Source organism: Pisolithus orientalis (genome assembly GCF_024613125.1).
Source record: "Pisolithus orientalis strain OTSU chromosome Unknown F5J12scaffold_103, whole genome shotgun sequence".
In the NCBI taxonomy this organism is placed as follows: Eukaryota; Fungi; Basidiomycota; class Agaricomycetes; order Boletales; family Pisolithaceae; genus Pisolithus; species Pisolithus orientalis.
In genome coordinates, this window is record NW_026260884.1 from 1 (window position 1) to 24249 (window position 24249).

At 46.8% G+C, this 24249-nt stretch overlaps 2 protein-coding genes and 4 non-coding genes across 6 annotated transcripts; 2 read left to right on the forward strand and 4 right to left on the reverse strand.

The window, feature by feature from the left end:
• Nucleotides 1-272: 272 nt before the first annotated feature.
• Nucleotides 273-968, reverse strand: F5J12DRAFT_729011 (uncharacterized protein; the record flags this gene model as incomplete). Its single annotated transcript, XM_051741934.1, has 1 exon — nucleotides 273-968. The coding sequence occupies one exon, from the start codon at nucleotides 966-968 to the stop codon at nucleotides 273-275; it is 696 nt and encodes a 231-aa protein (XP_051594350.1).
• A 2654-nt stretch (nucleotides 969-3622) lies between these two features.
• F5J12DRAFT_t211 lies at nucleotides 3623-3696 on the reverse strand. The gene has a single exon. It is a non-coding gene; the product is annotated as a tRNA-Phe (tRNA).
• A 394-nt stretch (nucleotides 3697-4090) lies between these two features.
• On the reverse strand, nucleotides 4091-4163 carry F5J12DRAFT_t210. Its single transcript has one exon. It is a non-coding gene; the product is annotated as a tRNA-Phe (tRNA).
• A 2780-nt stretch (nucleotides 4164-6943) lies between these two features.
• F5J12DRAFT_t209 lies at nucleotides 6944-7016 on the reverse strand. Its single transcript has one exon. It is a non-coding gene; the product is annotated as a tRNA-Phe (tRNA).
• Nucleotides 7017-8613: 1597 nt separating this feature from the next.
• On the forward strand, nucleotides 8614-8686 carry F5J12DRAFT_t208. The gene has a single exon. It is a non-coding gene; the product is annotated as a tRNA-Phe (tRNA).
• A 2948-nt stretch (nucleotides 8687-11634) lies between these two features.
• Nucleotides 11635-15378, forward strand: F5J12DRAFT_787350 (uncharacterized protein; the record flags this gene model as incomplete). Its single annotated transcript, XM_051743629.1, has 14 exons — nucleotides 11635-11697; nucleotides 11730-11748; nucleotides 11798-12064; nucleotides 12456-12485; nucleotides 12650-13081; nucleotides 13129-13334; nucleotides 13385-13434; nucleotides 13611-13789; nucleotides 13947-14120; nucleotides 14168-14298; nucleotides 14505-14591; nucleotides 14638-14858; nucleotides 14911-14997; nucleotides 15288-15378. The coding sequence occupies 14 exons, from the start codon at nucleotides 11635-11637 to the stop codon at nucleotides 15376-15378; spliced, it is 2037 nt and encodes a 678-aa protein (XP_051594351.1).
• Nucleotides 15379-24249: the final 8871 nt, after the last annotated feature.

Genomic DNA, 24249 nt, shown 5'->3' on the forward strand with positions numbered 1-24249 from the left:
CTTGAGGCAGACAGCAGATGCTGGGAGGGGTCCATTGTGTGGTAGATAGTCCAATGAGGTATGGGTCCAAAAGGACCTTTGGTGTTTGTGGTCTGCATAGTCTGATGAGCAGGTGTGATCTCCAGGGGACAGTGATTGTTTTGTGCCACTTGGAGTCCTCATTGGGTGGTTGGCAGATGTGGGTTGTGCTGCTAAGGCTGTGAAGTGCTCATTGACCTGGGTATGGTTGATCAATGGACATGATGCTGGAGGGGGGGGGGTAAGGTTTGTGATCAATGGGTGTGATGCCAGATAGCAGAGTGGAGTAGAAGGTATGGTTGTTCAATGGATGTTATGCCAGGGTTAGTGTGTAGCATGGTGGAATATGTGAGAGAGGGGAATGGGGAATGGTGTGCAGGGAGAAGAAGGGGGGGGGGAGTGGTCAGGTTGAGTGGTGTTGTGATGCTGATAACCCACACCTTTCTGAGATTGTTGAGTTCTTGGTAGTACCCTTTGTCACATATCTCTTCTCGGGCATCATTTAGCAGTTCTTGGTTCAACTCTGCTAGGGACCAGGTGTTGAGTGTCAACAACACTTGGTGCCACCTCTGTCTCTGTTGGCTTTGGTAGAGTAGTAATGCTTTCTTGAGGTGAGCATGAAGGGAATGGCACCATGGGTGAGCCTCGATGGCTGTCCAAAAATCTATGTGCATGTCTATTCTTTCTTCCTCCCAGTCATGTTCCTTCATGGCACTTATTAGATGGATGGTGGCCTCTCTGGACTGCTCCCAGGTTAAGTCCTCATCTTTTATAACAGATGACTTATCTCTAGTGGTTGAAGCTGGAACCCAGATGTGTTGACCATTGTCAGCTTTGAGTAGGGTTAGGGCTTTGTCATCTACCAATGGGTTGAAGGACTCTGCATCTGCTAGGCCAATGTTGGTGAAAAAGCAGAGTTTGACATATTCACCTTTCTTGAGTTTGTGCATTGCATATGGGGAGGGGATGTTGACAGGGCCTGAGGGAACCCCTACTTTGCATATTGGAGCATGCTTGACTCTGTTCATTTTGTGCTCTTCTGCTTGCACTGTTTCTGCTTCTTTGAGTCTGCAGCATTGTAGTTCTTCAGATTCTTCTTCCAGCTTGCTCTAGTTCTTCTTGTGTTCTTTGGGCTTCTTGTTCTTTGCACACTTGCCAGTTGAGTTTTTCTTTATTGTTGTTTAGTGTCCATAGGGACACTAGGATGTTGGCAGCTTGTTGACCATTTACTATGTCATTAATGAGTTGAAGACAAGCATCTTGATATTCTTCTGTGGTAAAATTGGGCTGTACTGCCAGGTTGGGATTTTCCATCTGAGAGCAGTCGATGTGAAAGACTAGAAGAGATCTGCATGGGGGCTGGAGGCACAGAGACTGCAGTTCATGAAGTGTGCAGAAGTAAGAGATGCATCACACTTTGCTTACTCACACATGGACTAAATTCTATGTAATGCTTCATGCCTCTGCTTACATGGAAAACTAGCTTCTTGGGGTCAGTACCATCAAAGGTGTCAGGCTCATGCAGCTTGGTCCTGCTTGATGACTCAGGACTAGTGCAGTTGTTGTGAGCCAGTGGCTTGATGGCCTTTGTGAGACTGTCAAAGACCACAACCATGGGTTCAGTGTCCAGGTCTGGGAAGTCCAGTTCATCCTCCAGATCATTCTCATCCAGATTATCATCACCAGGCCCATCATCATCAGGACCATTGCTGGGGTCATCATCATCAGGATTGTTGTTATCATCATCCCCCAGCCCATCATCCCTGGGATCATCATCAGGGATGGGGGCAATGGGGCAACATGGGGTGGGAGTATTGGATGCTTGGGCTGGAAAGCCCCTGAAAGGACTAATGGGGTCTGGAGAGCACCTAGTGGTGCCCATGGCAGCTAGTGCTGTCTCATGACAAGTTCCACTGGCTGAGTTGGATTTGGGGTTGGTGGCAGCATGGCCACAGGGAGGTTGGAAATGAGTTTTTAGTAGCCATGATCTGTTAGACCTACACAAGTGGTGAGTCTGAAATACTGTCAAGTTCATGATGTCTGGGTTTGAGGCCAGACTGGAGACTGAAGCAGGTGCAGGGCTGAGGGGTTGGGATCAGGGGGAAAGGCAAAGATACAGAGAGTGGACTGTTTGGACTTAGTGACTGAGGATGCAGTGCTATTCCCTTGTGTGGGTTTCAGTCCAAGTCCAAGGCAGGGTGATCAGAGTAACTTAGTTGATTTCAGACTGAAGAGTACAAGCTGAGTATCTATGGGTTTATATACTAGAGACAGACTATAGTATGGAGACTGGGAATGCCAGTCTTGCAAAGATTGCTAAGATGATTGGTAAGACTAGTATTAGTAAGGTATGACTAAGGTGACTGGAGACTGGGATGGGGTGGACCAGGGACAAGACTGGGCAGGGTTCATCCAAAGTGACATGCACTGCAAAGCAGTGTTAACTGTGCTAGACCAACTGGGGGAAAGCAACTGGCAAGGCCAAGAGTCAGTAACTAAAGAACAAGATACTGTTCATATTAGGTGCCTGTGCACCTCAGACCGCATTTGCCCTTTGTTTTATCTCTGTCTAACACTACAGACATGTAGTGGACACTTAGCTTCGCTCTAAGTGTCCTTGGTTTGCTTTTATTTATTATTTACATTTGTTTATCATTTTTGCGCACTTACTGCTCTGTGCCCAGTGAAATTTTCTTCAGTCTCTTACACTGGGCACCAGGTACAGTCCTGTATTACTTTACTCAATAATAGTCTCTTACACTGGGCACCAGTGGCCTCAGTTTGTGGTTATCTTAACAGATACTCTGTGCACAGTAAAAATGCGAACACTGAACAAACAAAGAAAAACTGATGAAAATAAGTGCACACATCATTAATATGGAAGGTGGGGAACCTGTGAATTAGTCTGAGGTGCACAGGCACTAATAGCAACACTCCCCCCTGATTGTGCACCTCTGCACATTAAGAACTCCCACTTGATCCACCTAGTCCTAGCATCTGACAGAAGTTGATCACCTTGGCCTTGGACAGTGGTTTGGTCATCAGATCAGCAGCCTGGGCATCAGTGGGGACAAAAGTGGGCGCAATGAGGTTGTCCTGGACTGCATCTCTAAGCCAGTAGAAGCAGAGATCAAGTTGCTTCATTCTGCCATGGTGTTCAGGATTCTTGGCCACAGAGATGGCAGATTGGTTGTCCATGTGCAGCACAGAGGGAGAAGACAGTGGAGAAGCGATTTCAGAGAGTAAATTTCGAAGCCACTTGATCTCCTTGCCTGCCTGGACAGCTGCTATGTATTCTGCCTCAGTGGTAGATAGAGCAACAACATTTTGAAGCTTGGAACACCAGGAGATTGCTCCAGTACCCATCTTGACAACATATCCACCTGTAGAGCAACCAGTATCCTTGCAGCCACCATGATCTGCATCAGAGAAGGTGGTGAAGGGCTCAGAGGTTGAAGGATCAGGAGAATAGGTCAGGGAATAGTCCAGAGTACCCTTGATATAGCGCATTAGGTGCTTCACAGCCTGCCAATGAGCCCAGCCAGGATTGGAGTTGAATCTGGCCAGAACTCCAACAGTATAGGCAATGTTGTTGCAATAAATGCGACCAGACAGGGGATTGAACCCTGGACCTCCCAGGTTTTCGACCGGGTGCTCTAACCACTGAGCTACTTGGTCAAGGTATCCAGGCTTACTTGGTGTGGTTTAACCACCAAGTGCTAGTAGGGACTAGCATTGCTGAGTGCTGGAGTACTACACCTGCAACAGCCTCCCCCTAATCCAGTGCACAGCAACAAGGCGCAAGCGTGGGAAATCACTGCCTAAAGTGGCAACTGCCTTATGTGGTAGGTCTTACACATGCTGCCTCCTGCAAAGGTCTTTGATGGCTCAGGGGCCATTCTGCCTTAATTGGTAGGGCTTACACATTGTTGCCTCCGGTAAAGGTCTTACTGAGGCACAAGTAGGTCTTAATGGGGAAATCCCAGCTGTGGGAATCCATTGACTTAAGCAGAAAGGACTTATCAGGACATTCCCACAAGCGCCCGGGGCTCATAACCTGTTGCAATAAATGCGACCAGACAGGGGATTGAACCCTGGACCTCCCAGGTTTCGACCGGGTGCTCTAACCACTGAGCTACTTGGTCAAGGTATCCAGGCTTACTTGGTGTGGTTTAACCACCAAGTGCTAGTAGGGACTAGCATTGCTGAGTGCTGGAGTACTACACCTGCAACAAATGTCTGGGCGGGTAGTGGTGGTAAGGTACATCAGAGCACCTACAGCGGAGAGATAGGGTACTTGGCGCATTTTCTCGATTTCTGAGGCATCCTGGGGAGACTGGGAGCGAGAGAGGCGAAGATTTGGCTCCATGGGTGTAGATAGTGGCTTGCAGTCAGCCATGCCAAATCTTTCCAGTAAATCCAGGCAGTACTGGCACTGGGAGAGCGAAATGGAGCGATTGGGGCGATCTCTGTCAATTTTGATGCCCAGGAGTTGGGTAGTAGGTCCTAGATCTCGCAGTTTGAAGTGCTGGCTGAGTTGGCAGATGAAGGAGTCTATGGCAGCTTCAGAAGACGAAGCAAGAGTCATATCATCCACAAAAACAGGCAAGATGATGGAGACACCATCCTTGGAGTAGATATAGATGCTGGCATCAGAATAGGTTTGTTTGAAGTGCAGGGACTCCAACACAGAGCGCATTTTCCTGTTCCAGTGATTGCCACCTTGTTTGCTGCCATAGATGGCTTTCTGGAGCAGGCAGACATGAGATTTCGAGTTTCCTTCCACAAATCCTTCAGGTTGTGCCATATAGACTTCACAGTCCATTTCCCCATTCAGGTAGGCATGGGAGATGTCCACAGAGCGCAGATGGAGGTCCTGGAGAGCTGCAAGAGCTAGAACCACTCTGACAGAGGCAAGGTGCACTGTAGGAGCAAAGACCTCGAGATAATCAAAGCCAGGGCGCTGATTATAGCCTTTTGCAACAAGTCTGGCCTTGTAGCGATCTATGGAGCCATCAGCATTCGGTGATCTCCACAGGGCGACGCTTCTGGCCTCTGACTACAGGCACAAACACCACAGACCCAACTCCAGCAGAGTATACCAATTTGTTGTCTGCCAGTCTCACAGGGACACATTTGGGGGTGTAATTGCGCAGCCAGTGGCGATGAGGGGTCATGTGTGCAGTGGCACCAGTATCTGCATTCCAGTGGACATCTGCATCGAGTTGGAGAGGGTAGAGAGGCGAGGAGGGATCTGTGGAGCGAAAACTTGCATTTCCAGCAAACTCAGCAATTGGGGGCAAGTTTTGGCTGTGTATACATCGCCTATGCATAGATATGGGCTGTTGGAGCGAATTGGAAGGTATGGGGGCTTGACTTGTAGCACTGGGAGGCTCCTGGAGATGCATAGTAGCCAGGGTTGACCAAATGAGGTCTGGGTGATCCTCAACAGGTTCAATGAGGGTTCTGAAGCGACCAGAGATGGCTAGATACAGTGCTCCAGCTGCTTGGTTCACTCTGAGGTCCCATTGGAGGCACAGATCGCTTTCAGAGACAGGAGGGCGCTTTTCAGTACCACTGACAATGGTCCACAGTCCTTTAGAGCGCAGGAAGGCCTTCATTTCGCTGTTCCAGGCAGCATAGTTGGAGGCAGTGAGCTGGGTAATGGAGAGGGCAGCAGTGGTGATGTCTTCACTCATGTTGGCAAGACACAGATGCAGTGGGTGAGTTCTGGGGCTACTGGCGACAAATATAGGGCTAGAGGGCGAGGGATAGGTCCAGGAAGTATGGGAAGTTGCGCAGAGGTGGATGACGTGGCAAATGACGTGTCCAGAGAGTCCTAAGGCGCGGGGCTCATAACCTGTTAAGATATCCCAATACTCAGCACTCTATGTGCACAGAGTCAGTAACTAAATTGTTGTCTATGTAGTTTTACACACCTATGTGCACAGAGTCAGTAACTAAAGAACAAGATACTCTGTGCACAGTAAAAATGCGAACACTGAACAAACAAAGAACAACTGAAGAAAATAAGTGCACACATCATTAATATGGAAGGTGGGGAACCTGGCAATTAGTCTGAGGTGCACAGGCACTAATAGCAACATCCATGTCCAAAATCCAGGAATTGCGCCCCAGGGATCCATCTACCCCCTACTCCATCAAGGACTTGGACAATGAGCTGGTCTGCATGGCTATGATTCCCTCTCTAGGCGAAGAATATGCTCATTTTGCGTCCTCTTTGCTTCTATTCCACTCCCTGGACAAAGAGAAACTAAAAGAAGCATTCCTGGCTGAAGAATCGCAGCACAGACGTCGCCCTGATGCCAGTAAATCAGAGACTGCGCTTTTATCCTTCTCTGGCGATTGCAAGTGCCCAGCTTCGTCGGTTTGCTCGTTCTGCGAATATTCAGGCCACTGCATCCACAAATGCCCCAACATTGCGAAATCTAAAGCCTACTATTGCTCTCAGAAGAACAGGAAGGAAAAGAAGACTCCAAAAACCGCAAATCAAGCATCTGCTTCGTCCCCTTCGCCCCAGGCCTGTGGCGCATTGCCCTCTACCTCCTTGCAAAATCAGAGCGCTTCCCAAGCTGTAGAATTCGCAGGAAATGCAAGTCTTCGCTTCCCTGACCCCTCTTCCCTCCTCTGCCCTCTGCAGCTCGATGCTGACGTCCTTTGGATTGCAGACTCGGGGGCCACTGCTCATATGACACCCCATCGCCATTGGCTGCGAAATTACAGCCAAAAACGCCTCCCTATCAAGCTGGCAGACAATAAATTGATCTACTCAGCTGGGGTTGGGTCTGTAGTGTTTGAGCCTGTGGTGGGAGGTAGAAAGCGTCGCCCTGTGGAATTTAGCAATGTCCTGCATGTGCCAGACCTTCGAAATAATCTAATATCTGTCTTATTGTTGCAATAAATGCGACCAGACAGGGGATTGAACCCTGGACCTCCCAGGTTTCGACCGGGTGCTCTAACCACTGAGCTATTTGGTCAAGGTATCTAGGCTTACTTGGTGTGGTTTAACCACCAAGTGCTAGTAGGGACTAGCATTGCTGAGTGCTGGAGTACTACACCTGCAACAGCCTCCCCTAATCCAGTGCACAGCAACAAGGCGCAAGCGTGGGAAATCACTGCCTAAAGTGGCAACTGCCTTAAGTGGTAGGTCTTACACATGCTGCCTCCTGCAAAGGTCTTAGATGGCTCAGGGGCCATTCTGCCTTAATTGGTAGGGCTTACACATTGTTGCCTCCGGTAAAGGTCTTACTGAGGCACAAGTAGGTCTTAATGGGGAAATCCCAGCTGTGGGAATCCATTGCCTTAAGCAGAAAGGACTTATCAGGACATTCCCACAAGCGCCCGGGGCTCATAACCTGATAAATTTACCCAGCCTTAAGGCCTTGTGCCCAGTGTCAGAGGCTAAATTCAACAGCTAAGTAGTGACATTACCTTGTGCCCAGTGTCAGAGACTGAAGAGAAAATACACTGGGCACATACAACTGCTAAGTGCGCAAAAATGGTAAACAAGGGAAAACAAACAGTCACAACATATCACAACACTGTATAGTGTAGGAATGCGAAGTTAGACCATATTAGTGTAGCATATAACAGTAGAATAAATGAACATGCGAACAGAGGTGCAGAGGCACCACTGTAACAGATAGAGCCTCTGGAGCCTCCAGCAGCTGATCCAGTGCCTATCCAGCCTCTCCCTGCTCACCCAGCTCAAGATGCGCCACCTCCTCACACTCCATTGCCTGCACCACCCCCAAGAGCACCTAGTCCTGTTGGCATAGGTGCCAGACTGCCCAGAAGGCGAAGACAGACGCCCAGAGAGTGGTGGAAGCTCTCCCCAGCTCAATTGGAGGACTCTGGTGATGAAGAAGACTCTGATGATGAGTTGGCCATGTCTGCAGCCCTGCCAGATGAACCTCTTACATTTGCAGAAGCCATGAGTCGTCCTGATGCGGAAAAATGGCACAAAGCAGCCCTGGAGGAGTTGGCAGCTCACCAGACAAATGGGACTTGGAAACTCGTTCCTAGACCCCCTGGATGCAAAGTCATTGGCTCCAAGTGGGTATTTAAGGTCAAGAGGAATGCTGATGGCTCCATAGATCGCTACAAGGCCAGACTGGTCGCAAAAGGCTATAATCAGCGCCCTGGCTTTGATTATCTCGAGGTCTTTGCTCCTACAGTGCGCCTTGCCTCTGTCAGAGTGGTTCTAGCTCTTGCAGCTCTCCAGGACCTCCATCTGCGCTCTGTGGACATCTCCCATGCCTACCTGAATGGGGAAATGGACTGTGAAGTCTATATGGCACAACCTGAAGGATTTGTGGAAGGAAACTCGAAATCTCATGTCTGCCTGCTCCAGAAAGCCATCTATGGCAGCAAACAAGGTGGCAATCGCTGGAACAAGAAAATGCGCTCTGTATTGGAGTCCCTGCACTTCAAACAAACCTATTCTGATGCCAGCATCTATATCTGCTCCAAGGATGGTGTCTCCTGTTGCAGGTGTAGTACTCCAGCACTCAGCAATGCTAGTCCCCACTAGCACTTGGTGGTTAAACCACACCAAGTAAGCCTAGATACCTTGACCAAATAGCTCAGTGGTTAGAGCAACCGGTCGAAACCTGGGAGGTCCAGGGTTCAATCCCCTGTCTGGTCGCATTTATTGCAACATCTCCATCATCTTGCCTGTTTTTGTGGATGATATGACTCTTGCTTCGTCTTCTGAAGCTGCCATAGACTCCTTCATCTGCCAACTCAGCCAGCACTTCAAACTGCGAGATCTAGGACCTACTACCCAACTCCTGGGCATCAAAATTGACAGAGATCGCCCCAATCGCTCCATTTCGCTCTCCCAGCGCCAGTACTGCCTGGATTTACTGGAAAGATTTGGCATGGCTGACTGCAAACCACTATCTACACCCATGGAGCCAAATCTTCGCCTCTCTCGCTCCCAGTCTCCCCAGGATGCCTCAGAAATCGAGAAAATGCGCCAAGTACCCTATCTCTCCGCTGTAGGTGCTCTGATGTACCTTGCCACCACTACCCGCCCAGACATTGCCTATACTGTTGGAGTTCTGGCCAGATTCAACTCCAATCCTGGCTGGGTTCATTGGCAGGCTGTGAAGCACCTAATGCGCTATATCAAGGGTACTCTGGACTATTCCCTGACCTATTCTCCTGATCCTTCAACCTCTGAGCCCTTCACCACCTTCTCTGATGCAGATCATGGTGGCTGCAGGGATACTGGTCGCTCTACAGGTGGTTATGTTGTCAAGATGGGTACTGGAGCAATCTCCTGGTGTTCCAAGCTTCAAAACATCGTCGCTCTATCTACCACTGAGGCAGAATACATAGCAGCTGTCCAGGCAGGCAAGGAGATCAAGTGGCTTCGAAATTTACTCTCTGAAATCGCTTCTCCACTGTCTTCTCCCTCTGTGCTGCACATGGACAACCAATCTGCAATCTCTGTGGCCAAGAATCCTGAACACCATGGCAGAATGAAGCAACTTGATCTCTGCTTCTACTGGCTTAGAGATGCAGTCCAGGACAACCTCATTGCTCCCACTTTTGTCCCCACTGATGCCCAGGCTGCTGACCTGATGACCAAACCACTGTCCAAGGCCAAGGTGATCAACTTCTGTCAGATGCTAGGACTAGGTGCATCAAGTGGGAGTTCTTAATGTGCAGAGGTGCACAATCAGGGGGGAGTGTTGCTATTAGTGCCTGTGCACCTCAGACTAATTGCCAGGTTCCCCACTTTCCATATTAATGATGTGTGCACTTATTTTCTTCAGTTGTTCTTTGTTTGTTCAGTGTTCGCATTTTTACTGTGCACAGAGTATCTTGTTCTTTAGTTACTGACTCTGTGCACATAGAGTGCTGAGTATTGGGATATCTTAACAGGATTCACTGAGGTGGATCCTATGTGTTATTCCATGGCTGCTAACAAATGGGGAAGAAGAACCTTCTGTTGGAGATCTGCCTATCAACTTACAATATTGTCTGTGTTCCTCTCCCTCTCCCTTCCATTCCTCATCTCACTATGTGCCAGCCACCCTCACTCGATAATGGGCAAAGCATAAGTGCCATCAACCTAAGTGCATGATTTTCTAACCACTGTCTGATAGCTAACATTCAAGGGTTATGCAGGCACTTTAATCACAATTGTTTTGCATCTCAAACTGAGCGCAGTTGATGCTGCAACCCTTGCTGACATCTTACTTTCAAGATCCCAGCATGAAGGTGGGCAATTTTCCAAGACTTTTTTTCCTTGACAGTAATCATCTCCCATAGCACCATCATTTCCGTTGAGTTTGGCTCCCTCAACGTCATCATCCTGTCAGGCGGGTACCACTGCAGTCCCTTTCCTCCCCTTTTCCCCCATCAGCATGGAGGTCCCCACTCCCCCTGTATCAATACATCTAACATCTGCCAACACCCCTGACTCCACCACTGTTCTCATCTGTGGACATCTGGATGTGGAACCAAGGGATCCATCCCTGGCAGATGAGTGTTGGCATACTTCGACCAGAGTATTTTTCACAGTGACCCTGTAAACATATCTGCTTTTTATATTATATTTTTATTTTGGCTCAAGTGTAACCAATAACCTGACTACTAACAGATTTTCCACCTGGTGCAGGTAAGTGGAGATATTGCAAATACAAAGGTTTCAAGATCAGGATCTTTTTATCATGTATGTGTTATTACTGACCTGCATCTGTTCTTGCCTCAACCATTTGGTGCAGTTGTCCACAAGAGTTGAGGGCTTGGCGCCCTTGGGGGTTTGGAGCCTTTGAAGGTTCTTGTTGATTGCATCTACAAGACCCTTGGGAACAGAGTCATGGCATCATTCGAGCCTTTCCATTCACTGTCATCGCACACATATCATATTACCTAAGTGGTATGTATTCCCTCTGTCTTGGTTATTGCATCTTACTGTTCTCTTGCTGTTCCAGCATTTATCAATGTTTCGTTGTCAATTGCATGCATAAAACCCACACGAACAGAGCTCATCTTCCAAGGCTCTCCATTTACCACCATTGCACATTATCCCATTACCAAGTGGTACATATTCCCTCCATTTTGGGCATTCAGGGCTTCGAGTCTCTGCTTATTAGCAATGTATTTCCTCTGTTTTCGTTATTACATGTTCCATTCAGCTCCTTCCCCTGTCTCAGCATTCACCACAGTTCATTCTTAGGGGTTTTGGCCCTTCAAGGGTTTGTTGTGCAGGTTTGTTTTTGATCACATGCATGAGGCCCACACAAACAGAGTCCAAATTGTTCAAGTCTCTGCTCACTACTGTTGCATGCATGTGTTATTATGAAGTGGTACATACTCTCTGTATTGGTTGTTGCATATTCCTTATGGTTTGTTCCACCTGGTATTTATCACGATATGGCATGACACTGAACTTCTTTTCTGATATTTTCCTTTTGTTCCACTTGCTACTCATGTAATAACTGCAAGTGTCATTATTCCATTGCAACAAGCCGCCATTTTACCAAATAACTCCATGGGTTTTTTTATGTCAGGTAAGGCATGGCTTTACTTAAATACCTCATCTGACCACTTTTCCCCTCCTCCTCCATCATTAGCAACATGCCTTGTGTGCCAAAAAGTGTTGACCAAGTCGCGAACAACTCTACAGATTTGCACACCCAGGTTCTTTGAAACTGCAAAATCCCCACCACCAGGATGGCCCCTCCACCAGAGGTAAGTTATCTTGTCACTGTTGATCCCATCTGACCCCCTGCTTTCACAGATCAAAAAGACAAGCCCAGGCCCTGGCACGCAGTGCAACTGCCTGAAGGATGGGAAGAACATATGTTTGGTCTCCATGATAGGAGGAGATCACTCACACCTAGTGTCTCTGTGTCCTCCCAAAATTCTACTGCCCTGATCTTGCAGGAAGACCAGGTCGAGGGCACTCCGATGGACAAGGATGCTGGTGAGGCTGAGGCTGAGGCTGAGGAGGTTGAGGTCAACATTCCAGCTGACAAGGGCAGTCAACACCCTGATGATGGGGCTAGTTGACTTCTGGATGATGAAGGTTTTTTTTTTTTTGAATATTTTGTTCACATTAGGTGCCTGTGCACCTCATTTCGCATTTTCTATTGTGATGTGTTCTCTTCTCAGTCTACAGACTTATAGTGGACACTTAGCTTCGCTCTAAGTGTCCTTGGTTTGCTTTTATTTATTATTTACATTTGTTTATCATTTTTGTGCACTTACTGCTCTGTGCCCAGTGATATTTTCTTCAGTCTCTTACACTGGGCACAAGGTATCTTTCCTGTAGTATTTACTTCAATATTAGTCTCTTACACTGGGCACAAGTGGCCTGAAGTTGTGGTTATCTGAACATATTTTTCTTGTTCTCTCACAGTTCTGTAGATGTTGTGTTGTTATATCCTTAACTTCAGGGTTTGGTGCCCCCCTTCTCTCATATGACTGTGGGTTCGGTGCCCAATGGTCTAAAGCTAGGCGCTTGGGGTCCTCATGAGAGTCACCAAGTATCCTGTGTCATTTTCACTTTTTTTCTAGACACTTTGTTATCATTTGATGTGTTTCATGTCACACTGCAATCCATTCTCTTCCGATATTGACGTGTTCATAGTAGATGATGACAGTTCTGAATCTTCACTTCCTCCATCTTCGCCACCAGCTGAAGACTCCAGTTCCGACACTGAGGATGAGTTTCCCCCATGTCATCCTGGTCGCCATGTGGAACACAAACCTAAAAGCAAGGGCAAAAGTAGGGCTATGGATGTTGACAACAGTGATATAGCAAGTCAGGATGATCGTGAACACACCCAGAATGTGAAATTTAAGAAGACTGGGAACTTGTCCCATGCTGCTCTCAATGAGATACATGACTTCATGACTGAAGTCAAGGCAAAAGCAGAAGAACTTGGATGTCGACACAGCAAGTCTCCTCATGACATCCTTGTTGCTGCTGGGCTCAGTGTCAAACCATCTCACACAAAGCTCAATGAGGCCAATCTCTTCCACTTGTGGTATTGGGCCACCCAACTGAAACCTGATGGTGGTATGCATGCCCTTGTCACAGAATTTCTTTTATAACATTCTTCCCAGCCGACAGAAACACAGTCAACAATATCATTATGGCAGAGTACAACCAGCTCATGAAAGATATCCCCAAAGATGACACTGCAGCAAGAAAGGAGAAGTTGAAGGCTGTTTATGAGTGGAGTGAGAGCTCCTCAGCAGTGCCTGCTAACAAATCAGTCAAGTCCATTGCAGTCAGAGTCCACAATGCGAAGATGCAGTTCTCTGGATTGGTGAGGGGTTGCAAGTGGGTGGGTGGGTGGCAGATCTTACCATTGAGCAGGCTGAAGCATGGTTGACTCTTGAAGATATCGAAATTGCTGGAGTTGTGATGTATGTTGGACAAGACCCTGCAGGACACCAGACCTCTGGCATATTTGGTGGTTCCGATATCATATGAAAGTACATCAATGAGCATGCCATTGATGTTCAGGGACTTATGGACAAGTACACCACAATATTTAAGAAAGTGATGTTACACATATCTTACTCAGACTCATTGCAATTAGGTGTCTCAGGGATGGTAATGGTACTGAGGCTGGATTATTAGGGATGAGTGCTTCTGCCAGTTCAGCTGCAGCATTGGAGTTGTGTTGTCAAATGAAGGAGATACCAAGAGATTGCAACTGCCAGGTATTTGGATCTATGATGAAGGAGAAGTTGATAATGGCACTCAAAGATGTTCGCAGTAGGTATTTCTGGTATTCTGTATATTCTCTTCTAATTGTCTTTCCATAAGTGATGTGCAGGGTCAAAGTTGGTGATCCCCAGAAAATCATTTGGCAGCAGCTTCTTGAGTTTGTTAGGAGGAACTCTCTCATCATAATCAACTGGCCACTTGCCAGGCCCTGGTTTTGAGTACAAGAAACTCAAAGCTGATGCTCTCCACCAACTTGTGGTACCTTATCTGTGGAGAAAACTAGGCTCAATGTACGACAGACAATCTGATGACAATGACGATGAGAAAAATGATCATCTGGATGGTGTGCCAGAGGTCAAAATCAAACCCTGGAATGAAGGTATTGCATACTCTTTTTGTCTGACTGATCACTGACTGTTTTTGCAGATGTCATGGGCATAAGGGATGCACACCCATTAAAGGGAGAGATCACACTGGTCAAGGCTCCTGATGGCACAGTTTTGGCAAGGTGTCTGATGATCCTGAGTGGCAGAAGTCTTGTGAAGAAGAGGATCCAGGTATGGTGGCACTGTTAAAATATCCCAATACTCAGCACTATGTGCACAGAGTCAGTAACTAAAGAACAAGAGACTCTGTGCACAGTAAAAATGCGAACAGTGAACAAACAAAGAACAACTGAGAGAAATAAGTGAACACATCACTAATATGGAAGGTGAGGAACCTGGGAAATAAGTATGAGGTGCACAGGCACTAACAACAACAGGCACCTCATGCACAGAGTGGAATCCCATTTCCATTGTGCAAGTGGGCTCATGTGGAGGTGACAGATAACAATACAGTTCCTCGTGAGGTGAGTCAATCCACTCAACCTCTGGTGTCCACTAATGTTCCCCAAGGCTTCACACTCTGACTGCCAAATGCCCCTGCATGACAAAGGCAGGGATGCATGCTCCATTGCTGGTGACCACAATGTAGTGATTTATCCCACTGCATTTTGGTCAAAACTAACAGGCGACATGCACAGGATGCACTTCATGACCCACCAGCATGCACAAGCCATGAGAACACTCGAGAGCCTGGTCAATCTGAGTGCCCCTTGCTGGCTCAGCACTATGGGGTGAGGTCCAGACATATCAGTTGATTAAAAAGACTAATGGAGGACTGCACAGGATCTGCATTGTGATGCTGCCCCAAGCCACTCGCACCCATGGGACCCTGGCCCTTCTCAACAGTTTCCACCATCTTGGCATTATGAGGTGAGTATCCCAGGCATTCTGCTTCCTGAAGGAGACCAATAGGATGTCCTGCAGGACCCTTGTTATGACCATGCCAATTATAATGATCCTGGCCCCTCCAATGTTCCCTACAATGTTCGTGGCTTGATCCTTCATTGTCACATTTTGTTTAGCTTTTCTATAGGTATTACCACCTGCCCACCACAGTTCGGGGTGTTTCCCTCTGTCCCATCAGACATATCACATACCATCTTGCCCTGACCATCATGTTTACCATGATGCTCCATATATCTCTGACTACTACCCCCCAGCCCAGCCCAGCCCACAGCACAGCAATGGGTTGACAGAGGTAGTGCTGTGCAGTATGATGACAAATTTCCTGAGGATTACTTAGACTATTAGTCTCTTCAGTATTTTCTTTTGCAATATATGTTTATTTTTCTGGGATAGGGTGAGCAGTGAGTGAATCAAATCTCAGTTCTCTGTCATTTTGAATGCAAGAGCATTTGTGTCTACTTGACTGTTATTTTGTTACCCCCTGTGGCCACACTGCCATAGCATTGCTCACTTGATCTACCAATGAATTTTCTACTGATTGACATTCTACAGGGAAGATGCATACACTCAAAATACTGTACTCTTGTTTGAAGAGTTTGAGGTGCAGAGAGTTGGGTCAGAGAACATTTGAGGTGAGGCTTGGAGGTCACACCTACAGATAAAGGAGCCTCCAGCAATGAGGAGGGGATATGGTGACATTAAGCAAGTGTTGATGTGGTGATCATTGACTGACAACTCTCCTAGTGTCAACTGTGTCCAATGGCCAGGGGCTCTGGTGAGTTCTGTTGCCTGTTTGCCTGTGTACCTTATCTATATTTTATTACTGTGATCAATTGTTTTTCCCTGGTGAGTTGAGGGAACTGAGTGGAATTCAAATGGAATTGACATGATTATCTTGAAAGATTGAAATGTTTGTCACTCAGCAGCAGCACTTCTGAAGCAATGGCCAGCAGTTAGGAGATATCATTTACTCAGATGATGTATGTCAGGCTGTCCAACTCATCCCCAAGTTCAGTGCACAGGCACCACCTGGGTTAACCTGTGACAACTGCCTGGAGGTTGGATGAGAGTTCTGTGTCAATAGCTTCACAGATAAAGAGGTTTTCCATGCCATTCTTAGTTACCAGTAGTTGCTGCACATGATTACCAATGGTGTTCTGTTTAATCTTACAATGCACTTGAGTCATATCCTTGCAAACTGTCAAGTCTGGGCCTACTCCAACCAACTCCAATGCTAGACAAGGTCCAGAGGAGGGTTTGGAAGCAAGTCTGACACAAAGGAACAGAACTCTGACTGGCAGAGTGGTGGCAGGAACAAAGTCTGCTGGGACAAAGGCGGAGCAAAGTGAGGGCATCAGGTTTAGCTCATGTGCTACCCCCTTGCACGATCTCAGCCCTTGTATTTCAGAGGGAGAGTTCAGACAGAGAGTTGGAGGTAACTCTGACAGACAGAAGATGGAGACAGAAGGAGTAGGAACTAAGTTGATATTCATACTAAGGAATGGCAGAGTATGATACATGCTTTTATACTACTATGGAGGTACAGTAACTGGAATTGGAACTGACATATGGAGACTCATAAATTTTCAAGTAAAACTTCCTAGACAACAAGTGAAGGGTGGATGGAGGACATATGAACAGGTAACATAGAACATCCAGAAAAGGAAACAGTCCAGGCACTGGACCATGCAGTGCATGCACTGCAGAGTACCTGACTGTGCACTGTCAGGGAGAAGTCTGAAGGTAGTCACATGACCCCTTAGAGAATGGTCCAGTAGGAGAGCAACACAAGTCCGACAGCAGGCAGAGCAGTGTAGGGAATGCAATTTCACTATCAGGGGAATTATTTTATTTTGCTTATTTTACTTGGTTTTCATTCTAGATACTTTTTTCTATGAGTTTCACTTGGATTTCGCATTTTTGGTTGCTTAGTCAGCAGTAGTGCTACTTGTGTACAGTTTTTCCTTACAAAAAAATAGAGACGAGCTACCACAGACGAGAGACGAAATCGAGCAGGTCATTTCCCTGCACCCAGACAGCCCAGAAGTCCTTAGACTGTCATATCAATCCAGTCCCAGGCTATAGGAGCCCCTTTGGTCCTACTTGTTCCCTCAGACCCACTCCCATCATTCTCAGCACCCTCTCCTCTCAGTATTATCTCACTTCCTACAACTGGAGCCCACCGCGAGGGGCTTCTGTCTTAGCCTGGCACCCCTCCCCAACCCTCTCAGATTTTATTTTGCAGTCTCCAGCTTCGTTTTCGCAATTTTTAGGCTCAGTTTAGCAGATTTCACCTTTTGGTCTCATTCTTGCAGTCATTTCGCTCACATTTTCGTGTTCTCCCACTCGCACACACTCACATATCAAGTACTCGCACTCGTATTACCTACAAACTTCATGCTCAGCCTCAAAATTTCATGTCGAGGCTTTCCTGAAGCTCCGAGCTTCTCTGGGCGCCCCGAGGACCTTCGAAGTTACTTTGATGACATAATCGATTTCTGTGATGGATTCGGCCTCACAGCGAGTTTTCCACTATATAGTACCCTGTTATATGTAATACAATATGTCAATCTCACACTTAGAGTTTGTGATGGCATACTGAAAAAATCCATACTTGAAGTTTAGATCCTTTTCTACACGTTTGCTCAGGTTTGAAGTCAGAGTGAACATCTAATCATTGTGTAAACAATAAGTATGGTTGAATAGCAGATGTTGTCCAAGATAGGAAGTTATGTCAACACGTGCAGTGCAGGGTGAAACTTTAAGTTTTGTCCTAATTTGCATAACTGACAATACACGAAGTACTGCCAAAATTCCAGTAACAAATTTTACTTCAAGTCTAGAATTAGTGTTCCTACACATGCCTACACTTGAAGTTTTGCCACGGCCCATACTAATCACCTGACAGTCACCTGTTTGTCGCCCAATGATCGCCCTGTGGTCGCACAATGATCACCTAGTGTGATCATCCATTTTCACGTAGATGTTCTTAGTATCTATACGTACGTACACACACTACATTGGGTATCTAGTATCAGGCAATGGCTATCTCCATCCACAGAAACGGTTCCTCTGATACTTTCAGGCAGTCCCGTTCACAGTGAGTAAGCCCAGCAAGCCAAATGGAATCATAGATAGACTGTGGTAAGCCTGGGACTGGAGTGCGCAGACTTTGGGGGTTTCCAGGTGCATGAAACCTCTGGATAGGCTTTGATCCTTGGGGTGCAAAAACATCATTGTCGACAAGTCTCTGGAGGTCAATAATATCAAGTTCCCATTCGATACTGTGTCGCCATGCCATATTCTTAACTCAGAGGATAGTCATGATGTTGTTGTCAATGTCGCTGTCCTCAGAACTCATCCCATGCTCACCCAGTGTGTGGATCAGCTGCAGGAGCCATTGCCAAGCACGGAGATCACCTTCGCCATTCGTGGAGTCTTTCTTGAGAGCAACCATATGTTCGAGAACAGCACATCGACACTGATATTTCTAAAACAGGTTGAGTTACTGGTATGAAACAGCAAAATTAATGCCCTACATTTTGTCGTCGTGTGGTCTGTCTGCCCTCTTTGAGTACCCAGGTTCATTCCACTACCAAGTGTTCTTCAATCTCAGCAGAAGTTTCTACTGTGCCCTTTGTTGTAATATGTGGCTGAGCTTTCCGCCATGTCGTGTGTAGACGTCTGTAGCATTCACATAGGATTTCCAACACGTAATCATTGGACTTCATTACAGGCCAGTGTTCTTCATTGCCTCATCTCTGAAATTCGTCAAGAAGGTGGTCGATGATGAAAGAATTCCATGGCGAGGAATAGCCCTGCGTGAGATCAAAAGTTGGTGAGTCCATGTCGGGTGGTGGACTGTCTTCGTGTTCGTATGCATGGACATCATCGGGGGGGGGGCCGTTTCGTTCAAAATAAATTCATGGTCCTGACTTATTTTGAGTTTTTCCTTGAAGAAGCGACAGACTTCACTCTATCACAGCTGGTTTAGCACATGAACAGAATTAGCAATGTCACTTACCAGTATAAGATCATGATGTCCTCATGGCTCTGTAGCCTTCTCTATCTCCACTTCTTTATCCACCTCCTTTTGTTTTTGAGGTGACCGCTGTGACCGCCCTGTTCATGGCATAGCGATAGCACCATCACCAAGTACTTTCCAAAGCACAGCTTCAACCCCCTTGGCAATCGCCTCCGCCATTGATACAGAATCACTGTTGTTTGCTTGTGATACCTCAGGTTCTGAAGCAGTAGATCGGAACTCTTCATTGTCAATAGGCTATTGATCGTGAGATATTCATATCAAGTCATATATTTCCTTACTTACCTCGTGAGACATGCTGATGAGGTGGGTTCTTCGTGAAGCTGCTCGGGTTCATTTGATCTTCTTGATAGTGTCCAAATATGGAGTTCGTGCATGCTGGGGCAGTGGTGCAGTGGACGCTTGTTGTGGTGTTTGTGGCTGGTTGTCCTGGCAGGTAGGAGACTCGGATTCAGCTGGAAAGTGCGCTGGTTCAGCTTGAGATGCTGTTTGAATTGTCTGAGGGCAGTCAGCATTGCCCGACAAACTACATAGTTTGTTCACTTACATGTCTATGTCGCATATTGTGTTGAACCATTGCTGCTGATTCCCTCTCTTTCTCTGCTTGGCAGTGCATCACCACATCATTGCCAACCTTCTTCAGTTCTGATCGCAAGTGCTCTTCCATAGCAGCAGTATGTTGCACTATCTTGATTTCCCATAGTCGATCATGTTCCTTCAGTGTGATGTAAACTGTCAGGAGTGTATAGTGATCCACAATGACTCACCTGCAGTTCATTTCGGAACCTCAAAAACTCCTCCTTTTGAGCTGCCAGTAAGGTATCACACTGACGGTGTTGTTCCTTCATTCATTGAGCAATGGCCTGACAGAGCACTGAGGATGGCATACCTGAATTTCATCTCTGAGCACGGTAAATGCCTGGTCATGAGATTTAAGAAGAGTTTCCCGCTGTCTGTGGTTTTCCTTTCGAACACATGAGTGTGATACTAAGTAAAGCTATGCACTTCTCACCTGAACCTCTTCTTGGAGGTTTCGCAAAACACTGCACTCTTGGTGATGCTCCTTGGTTCACATGAATACAGTCCAAGACAGTGATATGTGATGGCTGACCTGAATTTCATGCCGGAGCCTGCAGAGCTCTTGTTCTTGAGTAGCAAGCAAAGTACGCATATCAGATAGAACTTTCTTCTGCAAATCAAACTCATTCTTTGTGGTGAGAAGGCTGTTGTCATAACCGTGCGTTTGTCATAGGTCTTTGCTCACTCCGCAACCTTTTCCACCAGTCATCCGCTCGCTCCGCACCAACTCCACCCAACTTCTGTTGGTTGCGAACCATCTCCGCTCCGACTGTTGTCGGACTTGTGTTGCTCTCCTACTGGACTGAGCGGTCCTGTTCTCTGAGGGGTCATGTGACTACCTTCGCAGTCAGGTACTCTGCAGCGCGCTCACTGCATGGTCCAGCGCCTGGACTGTTTCCTTTTCTGGATGTTCTGTGTTACCCATTCGTATGTCCTCCGTCTACCCTTCATTCGTTGTCCAGGAAATTTTACTTGAAAATTTATGAGTCTCCGTATGTCAGTTCCGGTTCCGGTTACTGTACCTCCATAGCAGTATAAAAGCATGTACTGTACTCCGCTGTTCTTCAGTACGAATATCAACTTAGTTCCTACTCCCTCTGATTCCGTCTTCTGCCTGTCGGAGTTATCTCTGACTCTCCGTCTGTGCTCTCCCTCCGAAATACAAGGGCTGAGATCGTGCAAGGGGGTAGCACACAAGCTAAACCCGACGCCCTCACTCCGCTCCACCTTTGTCTTGGCGGTCTTCGCTCCTGCCGACACTCCGCTAGTCGGAGTTCTGCTCTTCTGTGTCGGACTTGCTTCCAGACCCTCCTCTAGACCTTGTACAGTGTCCGAGTTGGTCGGAGTAGGCCTGGACTTGACAGCTGTTTTGTGTAGTCTTCTCAAGGGTGGCAAGTTTGCGCTGGCATGTTCATGATAGTCCATCAGCCCCAGTGACAAGTAGTAGGTTAGAGTTGGCTACTCACCGACCCTTTCAGATGTAACTTGGCCTTCAGGTGGTTCAATTCTGCTCCCATTCCCCAGAGTTGCTGACAAAGTGAGTAGGAGTAATCTAGTTCTCTGTTATGACACTTTGCAATAGGCCATGGTTCGTCACCCTTGTTGCATCGCTTGTGATGTGCTGATGTAGTGGTCACAGTATGTGTGGTGGAAGCTGAGGCATGCGGGGGCTCATGTTTAGGGGCGATGCCAGCAGTGGTGTTGTGCTCTGCTGGTTTTGGCGTGGTACATCTTGCAGCAAGCTGGTCTGTGGAGGACGCATTGTAACTAGCGTCTGTACACAAGTTGGCAATGGACATGCCATTGCCATCATCCTCACTGTGCCCGATGGTAAGCTGTTCTTCGACGGATGCATTGCTGCTGGTTTCCATCTGCAAACAGAAGTCGTTGTCATTATCGTCATCAAAAAGTGACATGTTGCTATCAATGGTTTGTGTGCTTTCTCCTCCTAGTAGCTGCAGTTAGTTATCATTGTGGAATCCAATGCATACACGTACAGATACCAAATGCACCTGGCATTGAAAATGGGTTAGAGTTAGTAATTGTGGTGCGACTGGAGACCTAGAGGGTTGAATCAGAGGCGATCAGTGCCATGAGTCCCTAACAAAAAAAAAAGGAAAGACAATAGAAAGTCACATGGAACAAAAGTGTCCATGGTCAGGGATCAGCAGACACGATGACAGAGTACAGCAACATGTAGCGCACATCTGGAATGAGGTTAGAGGGAAAAAATGAGTTCAGCACTAGGCAAACAAAAGCAGACAAAAACAGGGCAGTCAAATGCGGGCACATTGCCATACGGGAAATAAGTCGATATCACAGGCATGCTCACATACATGCATGCACAGGTATGGGCCTATCACCAATAATCGCCCCAGGTGAACAGAATGGGTCTGGAGGAGGTAATCGCTCAAAAGAAAAGATCTGATCAGTCTCCAGCACAGCCAGGCAAATGCACCTCCATTGTCGTTACAGGCATCTACTATTGTAGTTATGGTAGTAATTTAGTTGTGCCACTTCATTATTTCAAGTTGAGCTTTTTGTTCACCTTATTAAAATCAGATCAGGCATTCTTCCTACAATTAAACCTCACCTGAAATAATAGGCAATGTCGTAATGGTCATAGTCAGGAGGAAACGCACCTCCATTAGCCATGGTAGGCACCGTCGTGAGGGCACAATAATAATAAAATTGTCACATTAGCAATGCTCAGGTTATGCCTTTACAACATTATGTGAATCAGCTGTTAGACAATAACAGATACGACGTATTTACATCGACAACGACTTTGCCTTACCAATGAACAATTTACCCGATGATATTCAGCTCTATTCTCAAGTTGCCGACAAAGTACGCACTCGGGTGCTGCTTGTGGGGGCACCAGGATGCGATCCTCTGTCTAGCGGTGTCGAACTCTGGAACACTGTTGGCAAGTGGAGGTAGGAATTCAGTAGTGTTATTTTGAATCCATATTAGCCAACAGGTTTCGATGGACTGAGGGTATGGGACTTATGCAAAGAGGTTCAGCTACCCCAACCTCTGCAGATGCAAAGTCCCAAAGATCCCATTACAACTATTACTTGGCTCGCACAAAACAACAGTATACAGGAAACCTTGTGCTGCGGGACAGGACTGGGCTACTTGCTGATCTGGAGGCAGCGCCCACATACTGTGGTCGAATTCGAGGAAGTAGTTGCCAGGAGGATTAGTGGGGGGCATGAAATCATGGCCATTGCTTTGGATGCAGGTAACGGCACAGGAACTTGTATCATCATAACGATGTGGGACAAACGAGTTCAGACCTGGACAATAGATTCTAGGAATCGACTGTCAAATGTCTTCAGCGTCGAGTTAACGACGTCCATTCTGCATGCTGTGTACCTCCGAGGCTGCGACATCATAGTTTTCTGGATGTATGATGGAGACATGTAAGATGATAGGCCTGAGACTTGCAAATACAGATCTAATGAGATTGCCCTTTGCAAGCCATGTTCTACGAAGCGACAATGGGATGGTCGTCGAAACAAGGTCTACAGGAATGACAACGTGAGTAAGAGATCTTCAGTCTCAGCAAACCAATTGATCTGACCTGTACTTAGGGGCTCTGCATGTGTCGACAAGACGGGAAGTTTATTCATCATAGACAACGCTATAAGTGGATTTAGCCTACATCGACTGAATGATGGAAGCTGCATAAGGATGTACGATACCAAACCACTAAAAACATACCCCAAACAAGTAGCCTTTGCGGAGGACGGCACTGATGATCGTTGGGGGATCTGATAATGGGTTAGTATATATCTTCGAAATGAATACTGGAACCAAGCGACAGGTGCTACGGCACTCAAGGATGGCACAGACACAGACAATTATGGTGAGCATCCCCATAAATGTAGAAACCATCTTACACCCACATGTACCAGACATATGACGGAGAGGATCATACAGGGATCGTTGCAGGCATCTTCCAATAACAATGCAGACAATACGATAACAGTCTGGAAAAAGCTGAAGAGGGATTTGCAATCGCAGCCAGGGAAGAAAGAAAGCTCGTTGCAGGCCCTGTTTGGGGCTATACGTGCCACAATACAATTCTTAATGCAACTACTCACCATTGCCTTCGCAGTGAAGCTCGCCTACAATGTTGCGGTTAGTTACCGCCTATCCAATCAACTTAATACCGACTGACCAAAGGCAGATCATAGGAAAGCCACTGTGGAGAATGATTTAATGATTGAATTTGTCAGTAAGAGACGTAGAGTTGACATGTACGAACTTTAGCGGTGTCTTTTGATGTGGACAACAGGATGGAAGAATGGTCTAGGGGTATGTAGTCAGATTGATAACCAAGTAAACAGCATACACTGTGCTTATCTTTATTGAATGCGCATACGCAATTTCATTATATCTTCGTCTACACTCGTATTATAGATTATTCGGCTCATGTCGAATGTTTAACTCGTTGACTGGTCACATTCGCACCATCTTTGCAAATACTACATACTACTATCAATACTGATATAATTCTAATTATTCTAATGCTACGGTGTCTAATGCTAATGGGCTGCGAGCGAAGAGGGTTAATAGAATGC